Source organism: Magallana gigas, chromosome 3 (assembly GCF_963853765.1).
Source record: "Magallana gigas chromosome 3, xbMagGiga1.1, whole genome shotgun sequence".
Classification (NCBI taxonomy): Eukaryota; Metazoa; Mollusca; class Bivalvia; order Ostreida; family Ostreidae; genus Magallana; species Magallana gigas.
This window is the reverse complement of record NC_088855.1, coordinates 11,581,120-11,603,808: the sequence shown is the minus strand read 5'-3', so window position 1 is coordinate 11,603,808 and position 22,689 is coordinate 11,581,120. Positions and strand designations below refer to the sequence as shown.

The 22,689-nt window shown below is 32.0% G+C and overlaps 2 protein-coding genes across 3 annotated transcripts; both read left to right on the top strand.

Annotated features, from left to right (window-relative positions):
- Positions 1-813: 813 nt before the first annotated feature.
- LOC117680802 (uncharacterized) lies at positions 814-13,156 on the top strand. The gene is made up of 7 exons (XM_034443513.2): positions 814-1,050; positions 1,144-1,358; positions 1,464-1,614; positions 1,700-2,017; positions 12,193-12,231; positions 12,326-12,413; positions 12,520-13,156. The coding sequence occupies exons 1-7, from the start codon at positions 1,008-1,010 to the stop codon at positions 12,749-12,751; spliced, it is 1,086 nt and encodes a 361-aa protein (XP_034299404.1). The 5' UTR covers positions 814-1,007; the 3' UTR covers positions 12,752-13,156.
- A 4,049-nt stretch (positions 13,157-17,205) lies between these two features.
- On the top strand, positions 17,206-21,911 carry LOC117680801 (uncharacterized). 2 transcript variants are annotated; one of them, XM_066077743.1, is made up of 8 exons: positions 17,206-17,269; positions 17,345-17,568; positions 17,758-17,908; positions 18,019-18,840; positions 20,005-20,118; positions 21,245-21,283; positions 21,395-21,482; positions 21,582-21,911. In XM_066077743.1, exons 4-8 carry the CDS (start codon positions 18,627-18,629, stop codon positions 21,805-21,807), a joined length of 681 nt encoding a protein of 226 aa, XP_065933815.1. In that variant the 5' UTR covers positions 17,206-17,269; positions 17,345-17,568; positions 17,758-17,908; positions 18,019-18,626; the 3' UTR covers positions 21,808-21,911. The 2 variants fall into 2 exon arrangements, 1 of the variants encoding a protein (XP_065933815.1); XR_010711493.1 differs by having other exon boundaries at positions 17,212-17,269.
- Positions 21,912-22,689: the final 778 nt, after the last annotated feature.

The window sequence follows — 22,689 nt, the reverse complement described above, 5'->3', positions numbered from 1 at the left end:
GAGTAAAAGATAAGCTAGTGTCAAATGATATGCTGAGTAATTCAAAGAAAAATGTTTTTTTTTCTCAAACATGATGACTTAAATTTAGTAAAGTTAATAGTATGAAGAAGTTAAAAAAAGAATGCAACCTTATAATATTGTAATGTAATTCATATAACGTAATGTACTTGATACAAATTTAGGATAGATATTGCCATCGTTGCATAGTTTAGCGATGTGGGCAATGCGCTTATTATTAGGAATAGATAAGTTTGAGATGTCTTCTGGTATAACAATAATGAATGAATAAATGGAAACGCTCACAGGATAATCAATAGTCATAATTATAAGTTAAAAGGCACGAGTTGGCAACTCTTCCATCTCCAATAATGTAGTAAGAATGTCTTTTTTTTAATGCCCAGCTTGCTTTTGTACATGATGTTGGGAGAGGTTTTTTTAAATTAAGCTTTAAGTACATATATAACTTTTCGCGAAAAAAGAGAAGGACAGCAGGGATTTGTATTGTACACCTATATTGTTACGGAAATAAATATCAATATAATAATATTGGTGCTTATATTCATTTAAGGAATAAGGAATCATTTTTTGAGTATTATGAGGTGATAATTTCGGTCGGGGGCTCGGTCAAATCCAATAAAGCCCGAAGGGCTCTATGATAGATTTGACAACGCTCCGACCGAAATTATCACCTCATAATATTGAATGATTTTTTATTACTTATATTTATATTATTTCCAATTTGTACACTTTAAAACAACATTAATTAAAACCACTATTTTTTTTACGTAGCACATGCTATGTATTACTACGCGGCGAAGCCAATACCGTTTTTCGCTTATGCTATAAGACACGCCCATTTTGTATTACTCAAGTTTTATGAAGTTATTGGGTTTTAGGGTTCAAAATTGATTAGTAATGTTTTCTATTTATCTCAAAACTAATTTAAACTGTCACTCTTCCTTTCAAAGCGCATCGAGCTGTTTCGAAGTCTGTTCTTCTCATATAAGATGAGCCTTCTCCCGCTTCTTTGTCTGATACCTTCTGTGATTGGTAAGTATTACAATAATATACTATTGACTAATTTGTTATATTACTACTATTATGTTATAACAAAAACCACAATATTTTACCCGCACCAAATAGGGCAGATGTTTTCCGTCAACCAAGATATCAACGCTTGGAAAAATGGTAGTAGTGGTGCTTTTATGTCACCTGGTTATCCTGGAAATTATCCAAACGATGTACATTACAAATGGACTTTGACAACTGGAGATTCCAACGCAATGGTCGTATTAAACATTACTGACTTTAGTGTGGTAAGGTACCGCTATACTTCAATGTGTGAGGATTATTTACAGGTAGGAATACCATATTAAGATTGTTAGGTGCAATTGAATACAATTTCGTATATAAAATCATTATCAAATGAGCAAAAGCAAAAAGTGTATAAATTTATTTGTCAGATAGAGAGAACAGAACCGAATTACGCACTAATTGTAAAGAGATGTGGTGAACTCCCTCCATTTTATTTTCATTACACTGGGAACATTTTCGTTGTAACATTTGTGTCGGATAACATTCACAACGCTAGAGGGTTTTATTTGTCCTGGAAAGGTACATTTTACTTTTAAGAAAATAGTTTTCAATTTGAACACATATTTTACACAATATATAACATAAGCATTAAACCACCTTTTAGTATACTTCCCTGATACAACAACAAAACGAACGACAACAACAACAGAGATAACAACAACAGAGATAACAACAACACCAACGACAACAACAACATCAGAGACAACAATAAAGATAACAGAAGAACTAACAACGACATCAACAGAATCAACCAAGACAACATCAAGAACAACAACAACACCAAATCTTATAGCAAAAAAGTCAACAAGGGACATCCATACGTTGCCGTCAGCTTTGTTGACTTCGAACCAAAAACAACCAAGGACACACACAAATGGTCCATTTACAAAGAATACAGAGTCGTATGTAGTAAACGAAAGAGGTAAAAAAAGCCTTTTAAGTTTGATCGATATATCAAATATAAAATAAAAATTTTGCTCACTTTAAAACTTATCCTTATTTTAAGACGGCTAAACCATTGTAAGCTTTAACCATTATTACGTTCATAATTTGATGATTAAAAATAATTTTAACAAATAGCTCCAGCACCTTAAATTATTGGATATAAAATCATTTAAAGTAATATAATATCCTAGTATTTCTATTCATTGAATTCCACTTACCATCAAATTTGTAAAAAGAAAATTTGAAAGATGCTAAATATTTCAAATTTTATCTTGTGTTTAGTATTCAGGCGAGCTAAGCAAAATGCCACTTGTTACCAGAAAGCTGTGAATTCCGTTAGTGTGAATTTGTCATGAACAATATTATCATTTGTTATTTTTAACGTACCTATTTACTTTTCTGACATTATTATTGCTAGTTTTAAAGTCAGAATCGGGAAGGGAGGGCTGAAATTGATTCAATTATGTTCAACTCCTCGACAACTCTAGCAAACAAATTATAATGCGTAATTCAAGTGGTATGTAACACCTCCATATTGTTACATCTACGTATTTCTTAACGATAATTAAATATGAAATAATTGATGTTTTTCTCCTACCAGCGTAGGTAATGGTGTTCACCAACAATCTGAAGTTATGAGTCACGATACCACTGACCTAAAATAATAAATTATCGCATAGCCCCTTAACACCGTCACTACCCTAACTCCGTCACTTTCGGGAAACTCCTCACCGTTTCAAATCAATTGCAATTATGACGTCATTTTTTGCATGTCAAATATCTTCAATCAAATGTCAACAATTTACAACGGTAAATTTAAAAAATGTGTTCAAACATATCAAAATTACACCTTGTTCATTTTATGCAACAATAATTGCGTGTAATCAGCTTACACTTTTTCACGGATGCACCAAAATAACGATATTTCTGACATGCGGGCCCTTTCGATGATTTTAGGAGTACAGTCATTTTAAGAGAGGTGAAGATGAAAAATTTCAAATCCAATTTATTTTTTATTAAGGTTATTAATACATTTTTTCGGTCCGCAATAGCGTTTATGCACTGCACTTAATGATAACGTCAAATCAACATGCCGTAATTTTTGCCTTATACAGGGTTACAGATATATACGGTATGTCGGTACTTGAGTATGCTACATTATTATAAATGTTATAAATAAGTAATATTATCCTTAATATATTCATAATTGAAATGACATATTTGAAATATGTAAGGACGGAAATCAAACGGCATCCATACATTCTGAAAACAGGTCGGGTACACTACCTTATATAGATAGCAATATTTAACACGTGACAGTATTTACGTCAAGCAGATTCTCCAATCCATTGAATGAGTTGCAATGCATGACGGTCTACAACGTGTTTACGATTCAACAGAAGCACGTGGTTTTTGTGTGTTTTATTCACAATATTTAATTGCTTGCCGGAATGTTTGTACATCTTGATTTTTACTTTAGAAGGTAAAAAAGGAAAGATTACGTACCATTAACTTTGTTCCATGCAAACATCGAAAAATACCGTTGTTTTAGTTGATCAATTGTTGCTTCAAAAATGATCAGTATCAAACGACTGACAAACATACGCATACAAGTACAAACAGATCTTAATAAGAAAAAGCGCACAATTGTGTTTTGGTGACTTTATCATTGTGCACTAGAAATAAATACAAGAAACTGTACACTTTTAACATACGTGAATAGCCACGGTACTAGAAATGCACACATATACAAACGCAGAAGCGCAAGCTATGCAGCATATAGTATTTTGTCCGTTAAGCATTCTGATGCATGTCCCTGAAGAAAATATCAACGCGGATTCTAGTATTGTTGTCTTAAATATGGGATATCACGTGAAAAAACGGTACTCACTGCTTCTAATTCTATAGGACGTATCTCTTTTTTGAACATTGACAATGGGGTATTTAAATAGGTTGATATAAGTCCTCATATGCAATATTTTTTAAATGTGAGCATAGAAATTGAAGTTCAGACATAATTGTCCATATCAATTTCATAAATTCTGAAAAATCATTCAAAATGAGTTTCCAAAGGACAATTCCAAATGGTATATATTTTCAATACGCTTTGTATACACTGAAACTTGTAGTAGCCCACAATACCTTGCAACTCATTCACCTGATTGGTTTGTCGATAAAAGTAAACAGATGGCTAATTTAGTATGCAAATTTATGCCAACGTCACAAAATATAGTGGTCTCGACATGGAAAAGGTCATTGTGATTGTTTTTACAAGGGCCCATTTTTTATTCTAGCGATCATTTCACTTAATTGAAATTAAATGCAATTTAAACTGTATACACCAATTTTACTTAATATTATAACTTGGCATAGATACAAGATTAGTTTAAACTGAATTGTTAATGTGTCTCCATTCCCTGGCGTATCATAGATTATGTGGGTGACGGAGTTAGGTTCATAAATTATGATAGCATGTGTGATAAACGTCGTATTCAGAGGACTTATTTGATTAATAATAAAACTATTTTTGTTAATAATCATATAAATTATAACGTTTCAGGTTATATAAAGTGTTTGCAAATGATAAAAACCGCAAAAAACAATTTACAGTGAAACGCTGAATGTTTTCTGCTTAAGGTGACGGAGTTTGGGTCCTCGGGGATATGTTAGTAAAACAATACATAAGGCGTGTCCGCGACCAAGGCGGGAAATATTCCGGGGTTTATATAAAATGTCGATAGATTAACTACATGTAGAATGTATATTTAGGATAAATAAGCAATTGTTTATAATTGTAATGTATTAATTTCGATTATTCCAGTAGAATAGAACCAATATAAGTTGTTTTCCCGTGAAATATTCGGTCTTCCCATAAACTAGACCTAAATTATCGTTTCTGAAAGAGATTTGTGAGCTAACGGATGGATGGTGGTATAGTGGTTTCTCTGATTAAACGAACCCACCTGTTAGCAGAAACGAAAGATGTTATAAATATTATAGAGGGCTGGAGTTGAAAATCAATTTTTTTTCATAGAAAACAAATATAGAAAAATAAATTCTTAACGAACTGTCCCTATTTTTTTTCTTTTGAGGACAACGCACAAACAATATAATTATGCATATACATGTATATAATTCTGTTAAATTCAACGATACATATATACGAGACACCCCCCCCCCCCCCCCCACACACACACACACTCCTGCTAACTTCACAGACTGGAATTTTGATAATTTGTAAAGTGATTAATTTAATTTATTAATTGTTTTTCGTCTTGATTTTCGGTCGAACTGACCCCCCCCCCCCGCAAACTGTTTTATAAAATGATGCTTGTATACACGCATTGGGTATTGGTATTGGTACCAGGCATCACGTGACCCCGTCTATCAGTTTACTGTCAGCCGAAGTCTCAAACCGGAAAGCACGCGTAGAACACATGAATTGAGTCTACGCGTAAGGAAATAGTGCAGAAATTTTTCACGCAATTCTGTAAATATTAATTATAAAAACACGCATGAAATCGTTTTAAGTCCTCTATGTTTAAACCAAATTCTATAAAGAAAATAAACAAATAGCTTTATTGATCAAATATTCTTGCTCGGGTTCAACAGTTGTAGTGTTTTGTGGAATGAGTTATGTACATAACTGGATGAACAGCGCCGTCGACGATTCAGTTGGTGGACGAGCTCATTAATCAATAGAAAATGTTGAAGGTTGAATCGAAAGTAAAGTTCCTAAACGCAATGTGCCATTTTTGAAAAGTTGTGAATTATACTTTAACAATCTATCACTCACCTGAAAAATACCAAACTTCATGCGCGAGCCGACTGAGGTTAAAATCTGGACGGGTTAAACACAGATGTCTTAGATATTAAATAGGTGTTTCATTGGCTTTCAGTCTACTTGCTGACTACTGTTCATCTCTAAAGGAATTTTGTACATAGAAAATAAAAACAAGTCTGAATTTGCCTTCTCGTTCATTGACTCTTTAGTTAATTAAACTGAATTTAAATTTTGAACAATGCATTGTAAGCAAAGTCTATATAGATTATACATTTTGGGTGACCAATAGATCAAATAATATATGCAATCTTATCGATTGAAGAACCAAGTTAAATGTTCATGTTGTCCGGCTTAGTTAGAATATATAATCTTGTATTTTTTTTAATGTTATGAGACATAAGTTTACACTTTTTCTATACTTTATAACGGACAAAACCAGTCAAATTCATGATTTAAAGGATTCTTCATCAATATCTAATTAAAATGTCTCTCATCAGAAACTCAGCTGATCTTTCTCCTATCGGTAAAAATCTCGCACCAATATTAGACCTATGATTACAGAGATAATGCATGGTTGTTATGTTTTAAATTTTTAATTTACCGTGTGGTAGTACATGTGAATAAATAGACAAGTATTTATCTCAACATTAAGAAGATAAAAAGTACATGTTTTTATGATCGTAGTTTTAAAATCTGATTTTCAAATCCTTTATTGTAGCTTTTCGAAAAAATGAAATTAAATCGCTTTCGAAATTAAGTTTATTTTTTCCAACACATGCATGAAAATGTGCGCTTAATAGACGATAGTGTATTGTAAGGACACAGACTCATGAAATTACAATGTCCTAAAACATTTGTTAACTTTGCTGTTAAAAGCGTTAACTTTGCAAATATTAGAAATTTTAAAATCAAATAATTCTGCATTAATAGCTAAAATTAACAAATTACAATTATCACACGATAATTATTGCTTTATCAATTGTCAGTAAAACATATTACCGCCATGTGAATATTTTTTCCTAGACATGAAACCAACTCTCCTTAATCATTGGCACTAAGTAAATGATCTAGACATTTTTCTTATTTTTTCTTACCAGTCATTTAACTGACTTATCTCTGTACATTTATCAGTTAATGTCTTTATATTATTCTGTTGCTTTATTTTTAACGACATATATAACAGCCAATCAGGAAAGGTCTACCCCTAAATATGACGTGATTCATTCACTTTTGGTCTCCATTTTCTATCGATTTGTAAAGCAGTTGACTGGATTTGGAGTATTATTTTTAATGAAATTTCAGGAACGGTTCTATCGTAATTCGTGTAGATGATGCACGAGTTTACACAAAAAGTTGTAAGTGGCGAACGAATTTATTTTTACCTATTAATTTTATATGAATCGCTGCAAGAAAATCGTGACAGATAAATCGGTCTAAAAAATCAAAAAGGCTACCGCGACGACCTTTTTTGTATTGTTATAGTACTTGGAATAATCTTATTGTAAAAAGAAATGTTTCTAACGTCAGGTGCCTGTGTTTGTTATCGGTATACAAATGTTTACTTTGTTCGGTAATTCAGCAGTTTGAGAGTTTTCGGAGTTTTCATAAATATTGTATAACAGATACCGTCTGACTTGTGGATTTTTCCTTGGATCACAAACTTAAATAAATCTAACGATTTGAATTATGTACCTAAATAGAGTTGTTTTGAGTTTCCCGGTAAGTTGTATTTTTTAAAAGAAGATGGGGGACCAAGATAGAGCAAATGCCCATTTGGTTTTATCGTTAAAAAAAAAATTTAAATTAATTTTTTTCCCAACCAAATATACAAAGTGATGTTATATTACAAGTTTACAAAAGTACAATTTCTAACTATTTTCAGTTTTGAATATTTTAACAAACGATTAGGAAAAAAATAAATTTTAAAGTGTTGGTGGTATCGAACACACAACCTAAAAACCCTAGCTCTATAATGTTACCTAATGTCTGGTGCTCTAACCACTGAGCCATTTCAGTCACAACAAACATCATTGTGAAATGCCACATGCAACTTCAACCACGAATTTACGGACTTGTAGTATTTCTCTAAAACGTTAAATTGTTGGGATACAAATTGACATTTTTAAAGTATAGTGGGTCATCTCTCCACGTTTTTGTTGATTGAAATCGGTTTGATTTCCTTTAAACCTTATGTAGACTATGACAAAAATATGGATCCCAGACCCACTCTATAAAAGAAAAGGCATTGAAGTTCTAATAATGACACAATTTGAAGGTTTTGACACGCATACGCCAGTTTGAATCAACCTATTCTAGATATTTAACATAATTAAAGGTTATAAATCGATGTTATGGTAAATATACATTGTTTTCAATGATTTAGAAAGAAATTATGAGATTTGTTCATATTCTAATTTTATAGTTTCTTATCTATCCCCATATGGGAAGTTTACACGCCTTATTCACCAATCTTCTTTTTCCTTGGGGTCTTGTTTTACATAAAATACCGTTGTGTCAATTTTCTACAATTATGATGTCCCGGCCGGGATTTAGTAAAATTTAGAAAGTGTCAAGCAATTGCAAAAAGCCAAATTTTAACATACTAGATTGAAACAACTAATTCAATCTCATAATTTTTGGAACATATTCGAGGAAAACGTGGACAATTACAAATTCAAAGTTTCAATACCCCGTCTATCAGTACTCTCTATACTTTGATTTTGTTTTACTTCCAGTAGCCTACCTTCATTACTCTTATCATTTATCTCAGTGCCCATTATATAATTGAATTGTACTTTATTCACGTACAATCTATAGCCAACGCCATTTTAGGGAATAAACTTTAAATGAAAACATAATTACTGGCGTGTATGCGAAAAATTGCGCAAAAGCTAGGTTGCAGATGTTTTTTATCCATTATCTCTTAAATTCCCATGACGATGAAATGGAAATTAGTCATTCCTTAATCTAAATGAAATCCATCAAGATGAAGTATAGTAAGATGTAGATGAAGTACTGTAAGGTCTGCCAATGATCAGTACAGCTACATATGTACGTAGGTATAATGTCTATCTTTGTACTTTGACCTACTGATAGAATGAAATTTTCTCTTTTTAGAGGTGGACAGACAAAACCGTCCATGTTTTTAGGATTGCTTTGCATGTCCACTTCTCTGTATAATACAATGTACATGTATCAGCAGCGCTCTCCTGAAACTAAGTATTTCACCGCCAGCAACTGCACTATCTATTGGTAGATGGCAGGCGCGTGGCATCAATGAGGTTGGGGGGGGGGGGGAGCTAACCTCCCAACTTCTTCTTGCAGCAGATCTTTTTCATAAATTTACAAATAAAAAGTGAATAAACATGAAGGTCTCCCACCTTCTTCGGAGCAAGTAAATAAATTAAGAATCTGTGAAAAAAAGGAAATGATTTTATGATTTAAGGCATGCAGTACAGTACAGTAGACCCCCCCTACCCACCCACACACAAACACGGAATAGAATTTTCACGATTTGAGATTGTAATGTTATTTTCTTTTTTTATATGAACCAACCCCCCCCCCCCCCCCCCCGTCAATCCACTTTCAAAAACCATGGTATGTGTCTGGATATTGTACAATTAAGCGCGCTCGTCAAATCTCTCTACTGGTTTTTTTTTTATTTAATATAACAGCATCCTTTAATTGCACAATCATCTTTCTACATTGACAATTTACATCAATAACCGATTAAACCATTCGCTTATACTGGTTACATAGTGCTATACCTGCTCTAATGGAAAGACAACTCGTGTTACGAACGCTAACTCCAGGTTATGAAAATCCCGATTATAAATGTATATATTTACATTTTCCAGTGTCTTTGCCTGGGATAACACTACGTATCGATTTTGTACTATATAACCCATTATACAAATGACGCCAAATTGAGGCGCTAGCGGGGTTTGCTTATTTATATTTAAAGGACAGGTGACACAAAATCATTTTCTTCTAAAAACATTTTCTTTGATAAATATAAATCAGTTTATAACAATTTTTCCATTTGATTAGCATCAGATAAGAACACACAGCTCAATTAAGTGTGCTGAAAATCCCAGCTGCAGCAGATCTCCGAGTTTTGCCGATCTTTAATGAGATAAGAAACCCCTGTGCGTTATTCGTCAAAGATGACATAGTCAGCTATCGGCTACATAGTAAACAGAGCAATGGACGAGGATTTATTTACACGTACAGGATAGTGTATTTGTGTTGCAAATGATGATTTTGAAATAAAGCACTATCAGATTAAAGTGAATTTATTAAAAGCATATTTTATTGAAAAGTTAAGTGTATGAACCCTCTCCTAAAAACAAAGCAATAAGATTATAGAATGTACAAGATTACATGTACATAAGATAGTGGTTATAGGAATTGAAAAAAAAAGTAATTATATTAGAATGAATCTGAAGATTCTGTGATTGATAATCATTTATTGCAGATTATCTTCCTGTCAGCCAGACAGGCAACCACTTGCTCAGATTGTCAGTATTCAGTAAAGTTTGAAATATATTGTTTGAATAATATGCATATTAATCCAATCTTGCAGATCCAAAACATTGATTTGAATAAGTTGATATTAATCTAAATATTTTTTTTTCTTAAAAAAAAAACTCAACTGGGAGCACGATGAGTTAGATTTTTATTATATCACATATAAACCCTTTTTTGTGTACTATTTGTAACAATTGGTGTTGCTGTAATAAAAAATAATCCATTGTCCATCTGAATCTAATGTCAGTATATAAGAAGTAATCAGTGTGCATAACAGCTCGTTTTTGGGCTTTTTTTTCTTATGTTTGATCAATAGAGAATAAATTATACACACTCAGAAGTACTACCAAAAAATGATCTTCATAAACTATTAAAAGAAAGATCAAATTACATTTGGATAAAATTCAAGGAGTCTGAGATTAATACGATTTTAAAACCTGAATACTATGTTAAGAAACTACTGTTTCAGTATTTACTGATTATGAAAATTGGTATATATATATAGTTCTTTTAATTAAATTTCAATAAACAAACATGATCAAATACCACACTAAAAAATGAAATTAAAAGATGTTTCAGTTATTAGTATTGAGATTGAGGTAGACCCCTGATTTTGTGGAACTAAAGAAATTTACAAATATATTTGCTTACAGGTACCAGGTATTCTGGCAATACTGCTTAAATCAAAATATCCGTTATTGAGTCCAATTAACTTAATTAGGGTTTATTTACGGTTTAAAATCCAGTGAAATTCCTGGTTACGAAAAGTCTCTATACATCATCATTCACTCAGATGTTGACAAAACAAAATCCTTTCTTCAGAAACAATGATTCCATTTGATGATTTTTATCTTTTACAAATCCAACATCTGACATATTTTTTCCAGCATGAAGTATATAGATCAATGAAAAGTTAACAGTACAGGTCACAATTTTTACTCTTATTCATAATTGCTGAGGAAACAGAAATGGGGTTTCTAAGCTTAGAATAACTCTGTTTATGTATTGGGTTCTCAAACTTTTAATAGTAATGAGCAAAAGTTAATGACTTCAGATTTTAGATAAGAACAATTTAGAAATCCCTATGGTTGAAAGATAAAGCGAATGGGCAGTGTGTCGGCTATTACGTCGCACCGAAGGTTTCCGATCTCAGAGGCTTCAGATATGCATATTGAGGTCAGGGGTCTTATCAGCTCAGTAATTCAGCAATAGCTGTGAAACAGATGGGAGTAGTAAGGAAAATTTTGCAGAAATTGTATCCCACTCACAAATCAACTTGTTGGTCAATGTTTTTGTGATTGTGTCACCTGTCCTTTAAATATTTAATCGTACGATGGCTTAAAATTATATAAATATAAGTAATAAGGGATGAAAGCTATCATAAAGCCCTTCGGGCTTTATTGGATTTGATCACGCCCCGACCAAAATTATCACTTCATAATACTCAAAGAATGATTCCTTATTCTTTATATAAATTCATGGCAATAGATGAGGTAGTGACTTATTTTATAAAAACTATACGTTAGAAAAGGCGTTTTGCAAAATGGAAAATTCTGAATATTATAGAATAAAAAGGAAATCATATGATTTGGTGGTACAGCTTTATGCTTGATGAATTGGGGTAAATAAATTCACCTCTCCTAGCTATCTTTTAACACATTGTTGATTTTGAAAGTGATAAATGCCTCTTTCAATATAAACTCAGGGGACTTCTTACTTTTCGAGTGAGTATGAAGTCTACAAAAACATACTCCTTATTTTTGTGAACAAAAACAGTTAATTTTAGTGAAATAAGAATAATCAATGTTTTATTCTAAAAACTGTTTTGACTTTTTCAGCAAATAATCAAACAGCTACGTTTAATCTACGAGAGATAAGTATGGATTTAAGCGTGGGTGAGAAATTGAAATTGCACAGTACACAAAAAGTCGTTGTACTTCCAATTCTTAATCAACAATCTTTTTCTTTCAGCATATTTGATCTCAGCTATTGTAGTGATAGAAGTTATTTTGACAGTCATTGGTATATATTTTGTGAAACAACGTCGGATAAACTTCAGGTATATCAGGAACTAGATTTTAAGAGAGAGAGAGAGAGAGAGAGAGAGAGAGAGAGGTCGTTTTAAACATTATGATGCTATGTTCTTTTTAAATTCTTTATGATAGGAATCTAGGACACGAGGAAGTCAACAAGAACACAACAAATCCCTACTCTACCTCTACTCTCTCAAGAGACTGTGGTCATGGAAATTACGAAATTATTCAACTGAATGATGTATCCAATAATCACACCCTACATCAAACTGGATATAATGAGAGTACGTACATTGAAGTTATTGAACATGAGTATGACTACACATATGGAGACATAACACCAGTCAGTGACAATACTGTGTGACCATTGCTCCCATCATACTGTGACATACATATTGTGACATTTATATGAATATCTAAACACAGAAAACTGCTTTGCTATATATATATAAAACATAGGTTTAGTGGACTTTATATGTTAGATAAATAGTGTGAAATCCTATTAAAATAAACCTTTGCACTAAATTTTAATTGATATTACTGTTTGTGAGAGCCTACTTGGGTTGATTAATATGAACTCTGCAGCGTAATAACACATTTACAGACTGTTGTCCACATATACGAACAATCAATATTGCGACTTGAATCGTTTACGTGTTTAAGGTTTAGCAACACGATGCACTCAATAAGTTTACACTGTAAATTTATAAATGACCTTAATCTATTGATTATGACTTGAATTTCTCGACTTTTACTATCACGTTGGAAAGGGGGGGGGGGGTGTCGAAACATAGCATACGTATGTTTATTAGCAACATCTTAAAGCTAATGCAATGTAATTAAATATAAGTATGTAGATAGCATTTAAACAGTATTCAATGTGTTTAATGCAAACCATCATGAAATGTTCAACATTTTTTGTAAATCGTTTTTGCTGTAGGTCATATTCTTATGAAAACATTAAATGCGCTGATTTAGAGTTGTCTTCCGTATTTCCTTTGATGAACAGAATATATGACACATTTTCTATTAAAAATAAAATGCATTTGTAATAACGTTTGAATTTATCCATGAAAATGTGATATTGTGGAAACATAAACTAAAGAGCCTCCCGTGATTAGCATGAATGTAAATGCACATGCGCAAGATTGTAAAATCCAAAACAATTCAGATGATTTCCGGGTTTTTTAAAGGAATTTTCGTTGATTATTGATTAGCGAAGCCTGATTGAGAAAAAATAAAAACAAATTCATTTGGTAATCTTCACGTACCAATGATGTTTAAATTATATAAAACAAAAGACAGTACTCTTACGATTTCTTGGCATTAAACCCCGAAAATTAGAGTCTATTATTTTAATATAGTAGTATAGATTAATGAGAAAATTATTTTTTCTTGTATCGGAGTAGAGAGTAAATATTATTTTTGGTTGTGTTTTAGTGTTTTGAGAAAAAAACCTCAAACAAGAAAATTTGGCTTAGGAATTGTTTTTTTGGCTTGGGATTTCCAGGTAATATGTTGATAATGTCTGACTTTTTCACCAATTACAATCATTGAAAATAGAGGGGCACACCCGGGTCTTTTGACATATTGCAATGTAATTGAAATTAAGCGTGTAAATGGCATTTGTACATTATACGATATGCTAAACGTGAACCTTGAGCTTGAACAGAGCAGCGCTGTATACTTCCGAATGCAAAATATTAAGAAAAATAAGAAAATATTTTCCTTTTTTTTTATTTGAAAAATTGCGGGAATTGGGTCAGTTAGGTGACATCATAGAAAAACAGCGACTGAGCAATAATAACTAAAACCAAGATAAAAGTGATGCATCCTCTGTTCAATGATTTATGAAGATTTGATTTTTATACCATACTATTTAAAAATTTATTAGAATTGGGGGCAAATATTTGACAATACCAGATATAGTCCTTTGCAAATTAATAATCAAGTACTAATAAAATAACTTTAGTCTGAATTCCCTTAGTCTTTTTTTTGTTAAAACCCATTTTTTAAGCATTATAAATCATAATACAACAGTTAATTTAAATCTAATGTGATCATAAATTGTATTTTCTTTTAAAACCCCCAGAAAATGCATAAAACAAAAATACCTGGCTTGATTTAAATTTCACGCAGCCTTGATAGCCGCCATTGAACTCTAATCCACGACGTCACACTTTCGATCTTTTACGTTTTGTTTTATCGACGTAGCATCGGTATCAATTAATATTATTATACCCACTGACAAGCTGTGAAAAATGTATGGAGCAAAATTGATTTGAGAACGTTCTTTTGCCTTTACGCTAAAACACAAAACAATGTCAAACAGAGCATTGTCATTGACTTAACAAATAATTGTACAATTAATATTAAAACGTAATATTCTAACATTGGATGGAGTGTTAGTGTTAGAAGAATCTCTACGTCGTAGTTGGGATAGTCTAAAGATGCTAAACAGAGATCATGTCTTCTGTCGTGTTTTCAACATGGTCTTTTCGAGTTAAGAGAATTGTTAAAGGATTTCAAAACACCCAAATTCCAATTACAAATTGAGCTTATTTAGTTATAGCGAGGAATTTAGACCCGAGTTGAAATTAAACTTTGGTGTTATTTTATAACATTGAATACTGAAAACAAATGTATCAAATTAAGATCTTTAGAGTTTTTACTTGTAAAAGTTTGCAGCATTGTGAAATTGTTTTCTGAAAACCTGTTCTGAAACCTAGAGCTTATAAAAACGCCTATCAATAAATCAATACTTACCTTTTACACAGCTGTCATTATTTATTAAAATGACATGAAATGGCACTGTTCATACATGTAAAATGTACAGTTAACGGATGTTTATTATTTCGGTTGACATGTACAAAAACAATTTTTGGCTATTCAGTACTTTCAAGGAACAATGTGATGCAAATGCAAAACGCATAACTGTTGTGTTTAGCATTTTGCATATACTTAAAACAATGAAACAAATCATAAATTAAAGATAATATATGATTATTTATTCAACCTGAGAGTAATGTACAGCGGTAGCGAACATTTCCTGAATAAAAAATCGTTTGTAGTTTGCTATTATGTTTTGATAAATCGACAGAATTGGGGGACTTAACGCAATCATAAACCTAAACCGGGATAAAGCTAGTGCAGTATCTGTAGCAACATGTACTAGTTATATGCGTTTAATTAGAACACATTCCGACTGACGTTTTTTCATATTTGTTAGATCATTAATTATACACCAGACTGACTACGGTTTCTTCCGTTTTTCATCATTTGACAATGAGTACACGGCGGATGCGACCGGTCGGCAGAGGAAGCCTACTCCTCCTAGTCACCTGATCCCGCCTCTATCTTTGAGATCAGTGTTGCTCTGTTTTGAATTCGTATTTCACTTTATGGCTTTTGGGATGGTTGGGAGTTGGTTATTGTCAGTGTTCATTTAGCCTTAGTTGTTCTTCTTAAAAAACTGATTTTATTCTTTAATCGAGGGTAATGGTCAATAATTTGGTCAATTGGTTTTTTACATTTTTGTATTTTGTTTATAATACTTTTAATTAGTGATGCATTTCTATCGATCAACCAAAATATGAGTTATAAGCAAGATACAGAACAGTTTCTACTTACAATTTTTTGTTACGTACACAATGTTTGTGCCATATTATTATTTACATCGGTATACACATCTTTTTCAAACTGATTTTTCTATCGGCTAATTCGTTTTGAGCATAAAAAAAACTGCTCCTAACGTCACATTCAATTTACATGTCGGTCTTATCTTATACTTTTCTATGAACATTTAAAATGTAAACAAAAACATGACCGGAGCTTTGTTTTGTATATTACATTTCGATTGACTTTTAGAGATGCCTTACTGAAGTTTTGTAACTTTTAAAAAGGGAGAAATAAATTTTTAAAAAATTTGGACCATGTCCCCTAAAAGAGGCATGGTCACAGTTTTGGTAATTCTATTTTTCTGTTTTTATTATTTGCAATGCTTAAGGAATGCATTAATAATCATTAAAACAATTTGAGAGTCAGTCGTACAGTTATAGGCAAGACACAGTGCTAACAATTCTGTGTCATGTATACAAGGCTCGTCTCTGTTTTTGTTTACATAGGTTCAATATACATGTACCAGTAACAAATATTCTAGACATATTTGTCTATCTTCTTATTCATTTTATGCATACATGTAAATAAACAGTTCCAAGCATTTAACACACTCTAGGTCTAAAACTGGAATTTTCACTTCAACATTCAAAATATAAACAAAAGCTTTGTTTACATAGCAAAGTATTGTAGGCTCTGTAATTTGCTTATAACTCAAAGTTTGGTTGTCTATTAAAAATGCCTTATTGAAGCACTGTACTCATTAAAATTGGATAAATAATTTTTGACGAAAATTATGACCCTTTCCCTTTAAATACAAATGATAAGATTTTATAGATGCATGCTAGTAAATTTTTCATTTAAGTCATTATTTGTGATTTATTTACAGACTGTACTCCGGAAATTGTCGGTTATTTTAATTTGAATATAAGTGCGTATTTCACAAATAACATCCAATAGAACAAAAATATAAATATTAACGTAATGAGTGTAATGATGTAACAAAAAGGGGGAAATTTATGAAAACTCGTTATTTTAATTTGAATATAAGTGCGTATTTCACAAATAACATCCAATAGAACAAAAATATAAATTATTAACGTAATGAGTGTAATGATGTAACAAAAAAGGGGAAATTTATGAAAACTCACTATAAATATTAGCTATTATAAAGGCTTTATTTAATATTTTTTTCTTTCATGCCTTTTAGACTTCTTAAATATCATGGGTGTTCTAAGTTACTTTTACTTAATGACTGCTGTGGTTGGTAAGTGTCGTTATTCATTTTGTTGTACGGTTGTCATTTTGAAACTGGTTTATGTTATTACAATTCCTTTATAAGCATCAGAAAAGCAGCAATATACCTACAGTGGAAACATTGATGCCACACTGAATGGTTCTACTGGTATCATAACCTCTCCAGGTTATCCTGGAAACTATCCAAACAATGCTGCCTATGTATGGACACTAAAAACAGAAAATCTGAAAGCCAGTGTCATCTTCAATTTTCAAGACTTCGACATCAAAAAGTATAAGGACACTTCATATTGTGAGGATTATTTAGAGGTCTGTAGAAAAACGCCTGAATATACAAATTCGTACTTAATTCATGATCAACTTTATTGAATGATAATGTTGCAGAGAATTTCATCTTTCAAAATTATCATATTACGAATTCAAAACGTTAAAGAACTTTGAAAAGAGAACAAGAACATACATAGTTTAAGCCTGTATAAGTACTTTATGTTTCTTCAGGTCTATAAGACAGAACCGTGTTGCTTTAAGGCCATCCATAGATGCGGTAAATTTGAACCTTTCAGTCTGACAGTAAATGGAAGCGTCATGAACATTCACTTTGTGTCTGATCACTTGCACAACACCAAGGGATTTAACTTGACATGGAAAGGTACATGCTAAACAGAATTGATATTAGGATAATTTTGAGATTCAGTCTTTTGGAGACATGTTACATGATTTTTGCATATATCAGAGAATTGTCTTGATAATGTTTCATAGTAAATATACCAAGAACATCCGCGGTGAGTAAAACTTCTAAATGGACCTCAAAAATACAAACGAAATCCTCAGCCAAAACCATGTCTACGACTGGACCAAAGAAGTGTGGAACAACAGATCGTGAAATACCGACATCAAAAACAGAAAATATTATGAGAACAAGCTGTATGTCTGTTTTGTCAATAAATTATATCTTACAATTTGGCTTTCATATGCCCGATTATCCAAAAACAATTTATATGAACTGTTCATGTATCAGAGCAATGTCTTGATAATGCTTTATAGTAAATATACCTAAAACAGCTGAGATGAACCACACTTCTTTATGGACCTCAAAAGTAAAATTAAAAATCTCATCAGAAATTATGTTTACAAAAAGACCCAAGAAATTGGATACAACAGACTCTGCAAAAACGGGGAAAGTTATGAATACAAGACGTATGTTTGGTTTTATTCTTTTTTAAATTGAAACATTTAAAGTAATAAGAAGGCTACAATTTTATTCATATTTTGACCTATATTGGTTACTTATATATGGGCTACTTTTTCATTTAAAACACTTTAACAATTTTTTCTAAATTTTTATTGTAATACAATTAACGCAAACTATGCCAAAGACTAAGTCATGGCCAGCAAGTCCAGCCCTTACGGAGCGGTCGTCCAGGCAACCTCAACTTCACACCGCGGCTAGGGATGAGCCCCAGACAGTAGTACAGCCGACACCCCCACAGGCATCTACAAGCCCAGTTGAACTGTCGGCGCCACAGTCGCCCACTACCAGTGTTAGTGCAATGCAGGTCACCGAGCCAACTGTGCCGAAAGGTAATCTTACTCTTGTTTCTCTTAACTAAAACCACACCATCCTGACCTTAACTGTGGGGTCTACACAGTTTCCGCTCAAATACTATGTCAGCTTTAGCACTGAGGATAAGATGATTTTTGGTAAATACATTCACTTTGGGACATTGCTCGTTAGGAACCCAAACAAATTTCATGTTTCCTCCATTCTTGCAATATATAAATCCGCCAATTAATTGATCAACCTAAACATCAGCACAAATTTCAAAATATTGATCGTTGGACTGATGCATTCATTATCTTTATGAAAATTCAGAATTTCCTAAAGAACATGCATGACATTCGACTAGGAAGCCATATATCACAGGGCTGGCTCATATATGACGAACAGTATTTATGTATATATGACAATCGCTATTACTTAAAATGGAATCTATTTAATTATCATGCATTAGATTTGGCAGATCAAAGAGTCAAACCTTCTTCAAAATAATGTCACAATTCATATATATTTATTTATGTATGGTTCATCATCGCGCATTGCTGATAAAATGCATTGCTATAAATGAGTACACGTGTGAATGGTGTGATATGTCACATGGTTTTTATTAGTGACCAGGTATATATGTCTCATCGACCAATGACAGACGACTTTTTAGTCATTAATATGCATGCGTTACTAACTTCGTTCACTATATAAGCGCAAGTCCCGCCCACAGATTCTACCCTTTACGGCGCTAGATTCACGTACCAATGTACTTCTGATCTTCAAAGAATCAGTATTTCATTTATTATCTAAAGTCCTGGATACCTAGTAAGATCACTGTTAAACATATTATTGTAACATCATATTCAGTGATACTGTCGGTTAATCACCGGTATTATAATTGGGAAAACCATTGTGTTTGTAATTTAGTTAAATATGTAGTACATGTAATTGTCTTTCTTCAACGTGTGTGTGTTGTGTTGTGAATGTGTTTTCTGTGTTTTATAGGTTTCTTTTCTTATATCATATAAAATCAAATATAAGCACGAATCCAGACTTTGATCGTTATTTCTTTACGACCCTGTGACAATAATATATCCAAAAATGTCTTAGACCTCATTGTTTTAAAGCGCATTGTCTTTGAATTGGCAAAACTCTAAAAAAACAATTGTATTCGATTTTATCATTCGATATATTCTCAGCACAAATGACAACACATAAACTGAATACATTACTCTCCACGACTGACAATTCTCGGAAGGCCAGCACATTGAAACCAACAGAATTAACCACTCCACAACAGAACTCCACAACAGGTGATTATTGTGATTAGCAGGTTTGGGGGCATCACTAAATCAGTTATATTCTTATAATTCAACAGTTACAGTAAAATCTATTTCATTATTTTAACAACGATGTTAGGTTTTTTAATATGTATATATTAATATTGTACAATGGTAGTTGTTAAGTATTTTGATTTTTTAATGCGATATGGTCAATGTGATAAGTATTTCGTAAGATTATCTTCAAACACTGGTAAGTTCAATTTGCGATATTTTTGCAAAACAGCAATGCCTTATTTTATGAATGTGAAATGGCAACATTTTAGATAGGCCAACGTTTAAGGACATTTTTGTGAATACATTTTTGTTTACATATAGTGTAAATGGGATGTGGAAATTTTGTGGTTAAAGAGTTAGAAAAAAATCCCGATTTGTTTTTCGAAAAAAAACCCCTGTGTAATTGTGACTGAATGCAGCTTGTTGACATTCTCGGTCGCTTTGATTTGGTATTCAGCTATATATATAGGGTATCTGTATATACTTACATATATGGTTGCATAAATGTCCTATTTATAGAAAATGAACAATATAAAATCATCAGAATTTACCATTAAGGTGTTTTTATCAAGTAAACTAAAATGTGTTGAAAACGGATCTCTTATCCAAGCGAGTTCTGAGCGTTAGTATAAGTAGTAGTAGTATTGCATTAAAACAAAGTTGCCCAGATTTTAACCTTTTAAGGACCGGAAATTTCAAGAGTCTTTTAATCAACATATTTACCTTTTTTTTGTAACTAATTCATTTTGAAGAATTTTATGTTAACTCCGGATGAAATGGAATGGAAAATATTTTTTGGCAACAAAAAAAATTGGAATGGTTAGGACATTAAAAATGGTAATAAGTAAGAACAATAAACTGGTATAAATTTATCAAGTACTACAAAATTTTATCAAACATCTTAGAATAATGGGTCAGTTTATCTAAAAATTTACCAAGTTGTCTTCAGGTTTCCCCCCAGACACCCCTAGTAGAAATTTCTCCACCAAACACCAATTAGGGTTGCTATTTTTGTTATCTTTGATCAGTCATTCATAATCGCAACTAACGTCTAAAGAAATAATTTGATATTTTGATGCATTGATTCTAACATTATTCTCAGGTGACCTTGCCATCAAAATACAGAGAGATGAGATGATAAGTATGGTCTTTAATTTTTTGTATAATTTGTATGAAGTATTATTTGTATGAAATGCATTTAATAAATCATGTACTCATTTGCTATTAATTATAAGTTACCTTTAAATTAAAGTATATTTAGTCGCTGGGATCGGTGTTGTAGAACTCACAGTGATTGCCTTGGTGATATACATTGTAAGACAAAGACGGTCAAAAATGAGGTAAATCGTTTAGATAGAGAGAGAAAAAAGAGAGAGAGTTAGCTTATTTTATCAAGATACATTTCATCATTTGTATATCATGTTTTATTATTGATACAGTATTGGGCAAAATGCCAAAGATAAAAATCATCCAGTCCCGCGCAAATCAGTGGCCAGTGATGGAAACCTCTACGAAAGTATTCCTTTGGAACACTTTTCGATTGAAGACACCACACCGGAAGAAAATTGGGTGTATATCGAGGTGCCGGAACATATGTACGACAAAACATTCGAACATAGGCCACGTGTTAACGTCAACCCCAACTTGTACCATCTGATATCATAGCTTAAAACGAAAAACATATCAGAGTAAACTGTTAAGTTCTCGTGTAGATAAGTCTACTGTAACTTTGTCATAAGTGTGCGAATTTACCCATTTAATCTTGCATGTATGCACTGAATTACGTTTTGTTTATATTTATTTTTGTTTAGTTAAGATGATGAGTTTCTTTACTTGTGCAAATAATTGAATAAAACAAAAACCAAACTGAATTCTACCATAAACCTTCTAATTATCGATATGTTTGAAATGGTCAAGCACATCAATGCTATTTTAAAAGTTTATTTATGTTTCAAAATAAAGTTGTTTAGTGTATCCTTGTTTACAGAGCTAATTAATAGCATACCTTATGTGACTGTGCGAAATTTATTACGTCGAAATCTATTTAAGCTTGCAAAACTGTAATTGCAGTAAAAAACTATCGCTCTCTACTTGGGATTTTTCCTAATTATTTAAAAATGTTTTTATATCATATTGTTTCTGTACGACCTATCCACCTATAAACTTTCAGTATTATGAAAGATTTATAAGAAAGATTTTACTTTCATCACTAGATTTAGTTTAAGTATCATAAGGGCGTAGAATTTATAAGGACAAGAATTTATCACAGGTGTTCCATTTTACTATAGAAACTTAAAGGGGCATGGTCACGATTTTGGTCAAAAATTATTTTTCCGATTTTAATATTTACAATGCTTCTTTAAGGTATTTTTAATAGGCAACCGAAATTTGAGTGTCATTTGTTGAGTTAAAAGCGAGTTACAGAGTTTGAAATTCTTCGCTATGTAAACAAAGCGTTTATTTACATTTTGAACGTTGAAGTATAAATTTTGGTTTTAAACCTAAAACGAATGTGTTAAACGTTAGGGACTGTTTGTCTATGCTTAA

Coding starts and splice junctions, on each gene's coding strand:
- LOC117680802 (XM_034443513.2), top strand. CDS start 1,008: ATGAGCCTTCTCCCGCTTCTTTGTCTGATACCTTCTGTGATTG. Junction 1,051..1,143: donor TCTGATACCTTCTGTGATTG/GTAAGTATTACA, acceptor CGCACCAAATAG/GGCAGATGTTTTCCGTCAAC. Junction 1,615..1,699: donor GTTTTATTTGTCCTGGAAAG/GTACATTTTACT, acceptor ACCACCTTTTAG/TATACTTCCCTGATACAACA.
- LOC117680801 (XM_066077743.1), top strand. CDS start 18,627: ATGCCAAAGACTAAGTCATGGCCAGCAAGTCCAGCCCTTACGGAGCGG. Junction 18,841..20,004: donor CGAGCCAACTGTGCCGAAAG/GTAATCTTACTC, acceptor ATATATTCTCAG/CACAAATGACAACACATAAA. Junction 21,483..21,581: donor CAAAGACGGTCAAAAATGAG/GTAAATCGTTTA, acceptor TTATTGATACAG/TATTGGGCAAAATGCCAAAG.